At 41.9% G+C, this 10961-nt stretch overlaps 1 protein-coding gene across 1 annotated transcript in view; it reads right to left on the reverse strand.

Annotated features, from left to right (window-relative positions):
• The window catches only part of SNX31 (sorting nexin 31), a 71162-nt gene that overhangs the window by 44537 nt on the left and 15664 nt on the right, over nt 1-10961 (reverse strand). Inside the window, exon 4 of the mRNA XM_023184025.2 lies at nt 6428-6492. Within this exon, the coding sequence (XP_023039793.1) occupies nt 6428-6492 (65 nt within the window). The remainder of the gene's footprint in view (nt 1-6427; nt 6493-10961) is intronic.

Raw genomic sequence — 10961 nt, forward strand, 5'->3', positions numbered from 1 at the left:
CTCTTAAAATAAATAAATAAATAAATACACACACACATACATATAATAAATTAAATGGGGGCATTTAAAAGTGGAGTGTTGATACATGAACTTCCCTCTCTAGCCCACGACTGCATACTTATCCTACAGATATGTAAGAAGAGAATATTAAGGTTAAAGCCTCCAATGTTCTGTTTTGACGTTGCAGCATTGGCTTTGGCTGACGTAATCTCCTCTCAGTAGAGAACCTGCACATCAAGGGAGGCAAGAGGTTAAAGAGCCACCCGACCTGCAGCCATTGGCCAGGATGGACAAATCAGTTGGCAACTGCACTCACTTTCCTTCCTCCTTCTGTCACACCCTACTGGTTTGTATTACTCTGTTCTCACATGGCTATAAAGAAATACCTGAGACTCAGTAATTTTTATATAGAAAAGAGGTTTAATTGGCTCACTGTTCTGCAGGCTGTACAGGAAGCGTGATGCTGGCAGCTACTCAGTTTCTGGGAAGGCCTCAGGAAGCTTACGATCATGGTGGAATGTGAAGCGCAAGCAGGCATGAGCAGGAGCAAGGGTGGGTGGAGGTGCCACACACTTTTAAACAACCAGATCTCATGAGAACTCACTCACTGTCACGAGAACAGCAACAAGGGGATGGTGCTAAACCACTCATGAGAAACCACCCATGATCCAATCACCTCCTGCCAGGCTCCACCTCCCAACACTGGGAACTACAATTCAACATGGGATTTGGGGGAGAACAGGAAACCAAACAGTTGCCCCTCCCAGTGGAATTCTGACTCACATTCATCTTCAACCTCATCCACTTTCCCCAAGACTTCAGCCACACTCTCCTCCTCCGTCATTCCCACCAGCTAACCTCACTTCCTATTAGTCACAGAGAAAACAGCAAGATGGGAACTTACTCGACTTCCACTCACCATCCAGCCTTGGACCCTGCCTGTAGCCTTGCTCTATCTTTTTGTCCTACACTCAATTTAAAAGGTGCCCTTCCTCCACCTGATTCCAGACCTTGTGCAATTCTCCTTCCAGAAGGACTTGGAGCCACTGACTATCAAGGTCCCTCCTGCATACTCCCATCTTCCACTTCTCCTTCTCTATCAGCTCCTACTCTAAAGCAAACAACAGAAAGTCAGAGACTTTGGGTAGATTATCTCCAAGGGAAAGAACCTGATGTGCTTGACTATGGGGAAAATTCTGTCTTCAGCACTGCTGTATAACGGAAAGAGTTAGTCGTATGTTTTGAGACAACTAATCATATTTTTTTCTTTTAAGTGATTCAGTTTTAACTCCAGCTGGTGGGGGTGCTGGGGGATGCAGCAGGGGCAAGGGGAAGGTGTTGACTAAGGACTTAATTTTTTAAAATTAAAGTTGGGAAGAAGAGAAGAATAGAAGAAGTGACATAAGAAAGCTGAAATCCTCACCTTCATCACAGTCAGTGGATAAGGTTTAAAAATTGAAGAATAATAGCTGGGTGCTATGGCATATACCTGTAATCCCAGCTCCTGGGGAAGCTGAGGAGGAAGGATCACTTGAGCCCAGGAAATGGAGTCCTGGGCAACATAGTGAGATCCTGTATCTAGAAAAAATAAAATGAAGAATAAGAGATATATGTATATAATTCACCTCCATATTTTTAAATATCTGAAGAAAAGGCTGTACGATTTGAAAGTCATTGCCTCTGGAGGACAGGGGAGTGTTATAATCCTTTTTAGCACTATCTCACTGTTATTTTTAGATTTTAAACTTTTATTCCATCCTTGATATCTATTTCATTTTCCTAACTATAAGCACATTTTGCTTTGGTAAGTAAACAAACATTTCAGAGCAATATAATAAAGAGGAGAATTGATGGCAACAAAAGATCTTTGTGTGATAAGATCAAAGCAACCACAAAACAGATCAAACAAGTTTAGAGTGGATATCAAAGAACAATTTGGCTCTATTTGTGATATTTGAATTTTACTAGAATGTTTTAATGTATTACTTACAAAATTAATGAAATGTAAAAGCAATACAAAAACCAATTGGGGGGAAAAGTCAACCTGGTAGAACTGGCTTGTATAAAAAACAAAACATTAAATAAGCTGCTATCTTTTTTTGTTTTGTTTTCAGTCAGGGTCTTGCTGTATTCAGGCTCAAGTACAATGGGATGATCATAGCCCACTGTAGCCTCAAAGCTCTGAGCTCAAGCAATCCTCCTGCCTCCGCCTCCAGAGTAGCTGGGGCTATCGACACGTGCCACTGCCCCCATCTAAACATCTCTTATTATTATTTTTTTGTAGAGACAGAGTCTCACTATGTTGCCCAGGCTGGTCTTCAACTCCTGGCCTCAAATAATTCTCCCCCAGAGTTCTGGGATTACAGGTGTGAGCCACTTGCCATGTGCTTGGCCCAGCTGCCATACTGATCTATGATGCAGCAGGAATGAAAAAACACAATTCACACTAGAAAACTAACAAAAACACATTCATTTTAAAGAAACCTCAAAATCCGCGAATACATGGGCTGCCTTAACACGTTTTAAAATATGTGCTTTGTTGCTATTCTGCTCTGAGGCAGAGGAACATTCTTAAGAATGTTTCCTTTTTCCCTTGTAGAGAGATGACAGTAGCCCATCATGGCATGTGATGAGGTTTCCAGCCTGGTGAATCTGCATATGGATTTTCCTGGATGGGCACCATGGCTGTTAGACATTCCTCTGCCTCAGAGCAGAATAGCAACAAAGCGCACTGATCTCCTTGAAAAATTAAAAGATTTCTCCAGTTGTTAAATTCAACTCAATTCAACTCAAAAAGAGCACATATTTTAAAACGTGTTAAGGCTCTGGGACGTGACTGTTACCTCTGTCCTGACCTCTCTTTAGAGGGAGACAGAAAACAATGAAAAGGAAAGCATCCTTGAAGAAACTTACAAATAGCCTGAGGTTTTCAGAAGGGCTGCCAAGTGCAGTGAAAATCGAACCTGGTCAGGAAGGAGGGAATTAGAAGTCTCAAAGTGCTGCAGAACTCAAGGAATGCATTAAGCTGCCTCAAAGCAGTTAATCACGTGGTGCTCAGCCTGTCTGGGAGCGCTACTCCAGGCCCTATTGGACACCACCTAGTGGCAGGGGATGCTGAAGAGATATACAGACACTCCATCTTTGCAAAAGGCAATCTGTCAGCATGGCTGGGGAAAGAAAAGGGACTGGCATTAAGATTTTGCTTTTTAAAACCTATGTCTTGGCCGGGCGTGGTGGCTCACACCTATAATCCCAGCACTTTAGGAGGCCGAGATGGGTAGATCACCTGAGGTCAGAAGTTCAAGACCAGCTTGACCAACATGGAGAAATCCCATCTCTACTAAAAATACGAAAATTAGCCGGGCGTGGTGGCAGGCGCCTGTAGTCCCAGCAACTCGGGAGGCTGAGACAGGAGAATCGCTTGAACCCAGGAAGCGGAGGGAGTGACGACCTCATATCTATTAACATTGTGCCAGATGATATGTCTTAAGGGCATCAGTTAATTTAATCCTCAAAGCAACCCCAAGAGACAGAAGCTCTTCTCCCCATTTTACAGATGGGGAAACTGTGGCACAAAAAGCCTAAATAAATTGACCCAAGTCATATAAATCAAAAGTAGGGTAGCCAAAATTTGAATCGAGGCCATCTCACTACTTAGCCTGAACTCTTAACCCCTAAACCGGGTCAGGGGATGCTGATCTTAGTCAATCAAAATATTAGAAGGCTAGATCATGGTATGAGGAGCTGTGGTTTAAAGCTTTGCTGCTAGACAGTCTGCTCAGGCCTTAGGTGGAGTGTTCATAAGAAAGTGTTCAGAAACAAGAAACAAGACCTGGAAATACAACAGATTCAATGAATTCCACTCAGGCCCCCTCCCCAATACTATGTGTCATCAAACAGCTAGCTCACAACAGCAGCCCCTTTCAAAGTTGATTGATGACCTCAAGATAACTGGCAAGGGACCCATGCAAAAATCCTGCAAGAAAGGAGGAAAGAAACGTGACCAATGAAAGGCAAAAAACATATACCAAAAAAATTACATCATTAAGCAGATGAAAATGATGGATGTGTTAATAAAAAGAAGGTGTTTCTGAATGAAGACCTCAAAGAATAGATAAAAGCCTCAAGAAATAAGATAACAAAAAGATATAAAAGCGAGCTGGCAAAGTTCATGGAAGAAATGGAAGAGGAAAATAAAGCCATTACAAAAGTGAAAATTGTGTTAGAAAAAGTAAAAAGAGGCACTGAAAAACGCAGCTAGAGGTATAAGGCTTTTGTATGAAGTCACAAAGGCAAAATATTGAACTAAAATCAGGCATAAAACCTTTCAAATTATCAGGAAAATAAGATATACAAAACTGGTTGGGCAGGGTGGCTCATGCCTGTAATCCCAGCCCTTTGGGAGGCTGAGGCAGGAAGATCACAAGGTCAGAAGTTCAAGACCAGCCTGACCAACATGGTAAAAATCCTGTCTTTACTAAAAATACAAAAATTAGCTGGGCATGGTGGCTCATGCCTTTAATCCCAGCTACTTGGGAGGCTGAGGCAATAGAATCACTTGAACCCGGAAGGTGGAGGTTGCGGTGAGCCGAGATCATGCCACTGCACCCTGGCCTGGGCAACAAGAGTGATACTCTGAAAAACAAACAAACAAGGATATATAAGACAAAGCTCAGAAACACTGAATGATCCCATGAATAACGGAAAGCAAAATCCATAATGCACCCCCAAAAGATGACTGAACTAAAGTCAACTTACTATCATATGTGCAGATATAGAATGATCTGCAAGACATAGGTTTTAAACAGCAAGGTCAATTTTAAAAAAGTTTTTTTTCGGAATAGAGTCTTGCTCTGTCACCCAGGCTGGATTGCAGTGGCATGATCTCAGCTCACTGTAACCGCCACCTCCCGGGTTCAAGCAATTCTGTCTCAGCCTCCCAAGTAGCTGGGATTGTAGGCGTGAGCCATCACAACCGGCTGAATTTTTATTTTTGTAGAGACAGGGGTTCACCACATTGGCCAGACTGGTCTCGAACTCCTGACCTCAGCTGATCTGCCCACCTCCGTCTCCCAAAGTGCTGGGATTACAGACGTGAGCCACAGCACCCAGCCATTAAAAAGCAAGTTCAAAAAGTGTATTGAGTGTGTGCTTGTTTATAAAATAAAATTGTGTGTGTGTGTGTGTGTGTGTGTGTGTAAGTACACTCCATGGTGTTCACACAACGACAAAATCGCCTAATGATGCATTTGTCAGAATGAATCCATATTGTTAAGTGACACATGGTTGTGTGTGTGCATGTATGTATATATATGCATGCTTATATATGTGCATGTATGTATAGCAAAAGAGCACTATAAACTATTAGACTATAAACAACAGTTGTCACTGAGGAGGGGAATCATAAGGGAAGAAAAGTTACTTTTCATTGTATACACTTGTGCTATTTGAATTTTACTATCATCACCACTTCCACAACAAACTTTTCAAAGAATAAGAAAGTATGTGTATATACAAACCATCAAGCAAATGTGAAAATATGAACCACTACAGAACAGAAGGCTCTAGGGCCATTTCTCAGGTTGAGTGGGCCAGTAAATATCCCAACACATTTGAACCCCTGTCTACATGAGACTTGTTCTGAGAAGCCAATAGGATTTTATTTTATAAATGAGTAAATAAATGAATGAAATGTGTTCCAGTTTTTGCAAATCTGATCCTTCCTCCCCTGGCTAAGGATCCAGTTAACTAGTATCATATTACTGCAGAACATCAATTCTTTCAGAGCTTTTCCAGCCAAGCTCATACATACAGGCATAACAATGTTTCTTTATGTGCCATTGGAATGAGTGTTGTTCTGAACAAATGTACTTAACAATTTCAGCCTAGGGAGCAAGTGACCCATGATTCTTTAGATCAACAAAGGAAAGGGAGTTGCTGTATGCCATTCTGTTCATGTTGAATTTTCTCTATGATTCATTTACAATAAAGGTAGAAGTAGAGAATACACAAGGAATAGCCGGCATGGCCTGCTTTCCTGATGTCTTCACTGTGGCCCACTTGGAAATCTCAGCTACAGAAGCTGGGTCACAGACATGTTATGGGAACCCTTAATGATAAAGGCTGTAGTTCTCGTACTATACTCAAAGGGCCTCTTCTTCATATCCTGTTTTGAGATGTATGATTCTTAGGCTACAGAAAAAGGGATCTACTTAATAAAATGAGCCAAAGGTCAAGTGACACACTTCACTTTCCATCTAAAGTCTAAACCTCCAAAAGAACAAAATAGGAACCATCCCCCAAATGACTTGAAATGAATATATTTTGCCCAAGTCCAGGCTCTGTGGGGCTGTGGCCAATGCACACATGGTTCATGAAGAGAGTCCTGCAGAGGAATGATGGCCCCATTAAAGAAGAGCAAGCTTACCAGCTGTGCCAGTTTTAAAAACTCAACGAAGACATCACTTCTCAACACGTTTGGGTCCATGGTTACTGAAAAACATGGACGGTGAGCCAGGTTAGCATGGACTGGGTTGGGCCTTGCCTATTAATTGCTGTGTCCTCCAGAGATCACTCATGCCTTGCCAGTGCTCTGTCTCCTCCCTGAAGTGATGAATGTTGAAACCTTTCAAATACAGGAAAACCCCCAAAGGTTGCCTCCTATAGGCAGCCTTAACAACAGGAACTCATGACACCCATCCAGGGTGACAGTGTTCCCAGGCACCTCACTTTATTTATACACACCCATACTACTCAACATCCATTCCATTTTGTTGCCCTACCAGGATGATAATGAAGTTTATATGAAGAATCAGAATGATCTTAAAACCTACGTCTAGGCTCCCAGACTAGCAAGACACAGGGTAATTTGAAAATTTAATCCAACCAAGAAACATCGATTGAGAGCACCACTTTGGAGTCTCACCCAGTCGCCCAGGCTGCAGTGTAGTGACGTGATCTTGGCTCACTGCAATGTCCGCCTCCTGGGTTAAGGTGATTCTCTTGCCTCAGCCTCCAAAGTAGCTGGGGTTACAGGCACCCGCCACCACGCCTGGCTAATTTTTGTGTTTTTAGTAGAGATGGGGTTTCATCATGTTGGCCAGGCTGGTCTCAAACACCCAAACTCAGGTGATCTGCCCGACTCGGCCTCCCAAAATGCTGGGATTACAGGTGTGAGCCACAGCGCCCAGCCAAGAGCACCCCTTTGAATGATAGGAGTTCTCAAGATGTTACCAAAAAAAAAAAAAAAAAACAATGACAAGGCAGCCAGAGAGATTTAAAATATTTCATTCTTCTATACTTAACAAAAATATTTTCACCCTTAGTTTTAAAGCTCCTGACACAAATAGCCAGGAGATATGGGCAGAGCAGATGGGGCAGACACACTCCCATGAGAACTGCAAACCCACAAGGTATGGCCCAGCCTGGTTCCTCCTGGTTCACCCCCCTTGCAACAGATCCTCCTATATCCTGTGCTTCAGCTACACTTACATACTTACTAAATGCTGCCAAATTTCTTTCTTCCTTCTGTTTTCATTACTATTTTCCTTTTTTTTTTATTTTTTTATTTTTTTGAGATGGAGTCTTGCTCTGTCACCCAGGCTGGAGTGCAATGGCGTGATCTCAGCTCACTGCAACCTCTGCCTCCCGGGTTCAAGCAATTTCCTGCCTCATTCTCTCAAGTTGCCGGGATTATAGGCATGTGCCACCATGCCGGGCCTGTTTTACTAATTTCATCAAACATCCTCTACCAGCATTTTTTATCACTCACTTCATTGCAGGCTGTGCCTTTCCCAAAAAACATCATGTTTTGCAAAATAAACAAAGAGAGAAAGTCCCTGCAACATGAGAAACTATTTATAAAAATCATTCTGTCTTTTCTGGGGGGTAATTCCCGGGGTGGAGGAGGGAAAGCCCTTGCAAGATTTTCCGCAACGGGGCATATAGTCAAACTATGAATAGCTATATTCATCAGCATAAATTATTGGGAATGAGGAAAGCTGCTGAAAAAGGTATTCACCCAACTGGTATTTACTGCATGACTATTAAGTACCAGTACTAGGCTAAAAACTTTGTATATTTTAGCTTATCTAATCTTCATGACAAACTCTGAGGTAAATTATTTCTATTTTATGGATTTAAAAAACGGAGACTCAGAGAAGGTAGGTATCTTGCCCAAGGTCACACAACTGGTAAGGAACTAAAGTGGGATTTGACACTGGGTCCGATTCTAGAACCTGTGCTCTGAGTCATGAGGCGAAGCCGTACTGTCTTCTTACTTGACCTTGTCAAAGAGGGTACACAAGTCATTCTGATAAGAATAAAGACCAGTCCTGGAAAAGCAAAACCTTAAGCAGTGTGATCACTTGTAAAAAGGCCAGGTATTAAAGGAGCATTTTGCTAAGACACGAGAAAACAAACCAAGGGAGAATGAAAATTCAAAAGATATTACATTTTGAACTTGAACTTTGAAAGAGCTCATTCAGTAGGTCTAAAAAGAAGTATGGTCCCATGACAAACAAAAAGTTAATGGGAAATAGATGGCTTCTAGAATATTTACTTACTATGTTTAAGAAAAAGATGCAGCCATGAAAAATAATGAGATAAATCTATGACTGCTGATGTAGAATGACCTCTAAGATACATATTTTAAGAGAAAAAAGTCAACATACAGGAGAAAATCTTTTTTCTTGAGCTACGAAGGACATTAGTATAATAGTTGGTGGTGTTTTATTTATTTATTTTTAGAGACAGGGTCTCCATCTGTCACCCAAGCTGGAGTGCAGTTGCTCAAATCATAGCTCAGGAGGTCAAGATTGCAGTGAGCTGTGACTGCACCACCGCACTCCAGCATGGGTGGCACAGCAAGACAGTGACTCTAAAATAAAAATAAAAAGAGATGAGATCTGTGTTGCCCAGGTTGGTCTCAAATTCCTGGGCTCAAGTGATCCTCCTGCCTCAGCTTCCCAGAGTGCTGGGATTATAGGTGTGAGCCGCCACTCCTAGCCTAAATGTCTCAGCAGTTTTATGTTTGCTGACTTTATTTTATTTTTTGAGACAGGGTCTTTCTCTGTTGCCCAGGATGGACTGCAGTGGCAGGATCAGAGTTTACTGCAGCCTGAAACTCCTGGGCTCAAGCAATCCTCCCACCTCAGCCTTCCAAGTAGGTGCAGGCACGTGCCACTACACCCAGCTAATTTTTGTTTATTTTTTATTTTTTGGTACAGACAGGGTCTTGTTATATTGCCCAGGCTGGCCTTGAACTCCTGGGCTTAAGGAATCTTCCTGCCTTAACCTCCCAAAGCACTGGAATTGCAGGCATGAGTTACCATGCCTAGCCTAATTGTTGAAGTTTGAATAAGGTCTCTAGATAAATTATTGTATCAATGTTGTTTCCTGGTTTTGATACATTGAACATCATTGTATCAATGTTGTTTCCTGATTTTGATACATTGAACATTATTATATCAATTCTGTTTCCTGATTTTGCTAACTATACTGTGGTTATATAAGAGATTCTCTGTGATCTTAGGAAATACACAAAGTATTTTATTTATTTTTTATTTTTTTATTTTTTTGAGGTGGAGTTTCACTCTCATTGCCCAGGCTGGAGTGCAATGGCACGATCTCGGCTCACTGCAGCCTCCACCTCCTGGGTTCAAGCAATTCTCCTGCCTCAGCCTCCTGAGGAGCTGGGATTGCAGGCACCTGCTACCATGGCCAGCTAATTTTTTGTATGTTTAGTAGAGACGGAGTTTTGCCATGTAGGCCAGGTTGGTCTTGAACTCCTGGCCTCAGGTGATCTGCCCACTTCAGCCTCCCAAAGTCACAAAGTATCTTAAAATAAGATGGCTGAGGTGTGTAACATTCAAGTGAGTCTAAAAAAAAGATATGAGAGATTCATATATACACATACACACACAAGGAAAAAAGAATGATAAGACAAATGTAAAATGTAAACATCTGGGCAATCTGGGTGGAGTATACAGAAATTCTTTGCATTATGTTTGCAACTTTTCTGTAAACCAAAATTTTAGAATAAAAAGCTCTGAAAATCAGGTACAGAAAAGTATGTATAGTAAACTTCAATTTGTGTTGAGCAAAAAGGGATCTATCTACATACAGGCAAATTGCTGCTAGGGAATATACAAACAGCCTGGGGTGGAAGGGGAACTTACCTTTCATTGTATATTCTTTTGGGTAGTTTATATTTTAAAAAAATATTATGTGTGTACACTTTCCCAATTTTAAAGACTTTAAGTCTTTAAGTGCCATTTTTGCCATTTTCCCTCAACATCCTCTTTTTGGTGACAGCCTAATCTTGCCAACCACAGTTTTGCTGTGCACAGCATTTCTAGGACCCAGGCGATGGGCAAGCTGTTGTATTGTAAGCCTCACAGGGGTCAGAGCTGAATGTCCTTGGTGCCTTAGCGTGGCTTCCTGGTAAGGACTAAGATGGAGGCACAAGCTCTGTCATTGCTAATAAAGACCTCTGATATCTCTTAAGAGCTTTCCTGTAAGTGGTTCATCTCATCCTTTTGTTCATTCCCAATCCAGACACTTCTTCTTTTAACCTCCCAATCAAAGCCAAAATACAGCCCATAAGTGTGACTGTAAACATAAAGTAGGCCAGGCATGGTGGCTCACCCCTGTAATCCCAGTTCTTTGGGAAGCTGAAGTGGGCAGATCATTTGAGGTCAGGAGCTAGAGACCAGTCTGGCCAACATGGTGAAACCCCATCTCTACTAAAAAAAATACAAAAATTAGCCGAGCATGGTGGCAAGCACCTGTAATCCCAGCTACTTGAGAGGCTGAGGCAGGAGAATCACTTGAACCTAGTAGGCAGAGGTTGCAGTGAGCCAAGATCACACCACTGCACTCCAGCCTGGGCGACAGAGCGAGACTCTGTCGTGAATACATACATACATACATACATACATACATACATACATACATACATA

Source organism: Piliocolobus tephrosceles, chromosome 7, assembly GCF_002776525.5.
Source record: "Piliocolobus tephrosceles isolate RC106 chromosome 7, ASM277652v3, whole genome shotgun sequence".
NCBI classification, from domain to species: Eukaryota; Metazoa; Chordata; class Mammalia; order Primates; family Cercopithecidae; genus Piliocolobus; species Piliocolobus tephrosceles.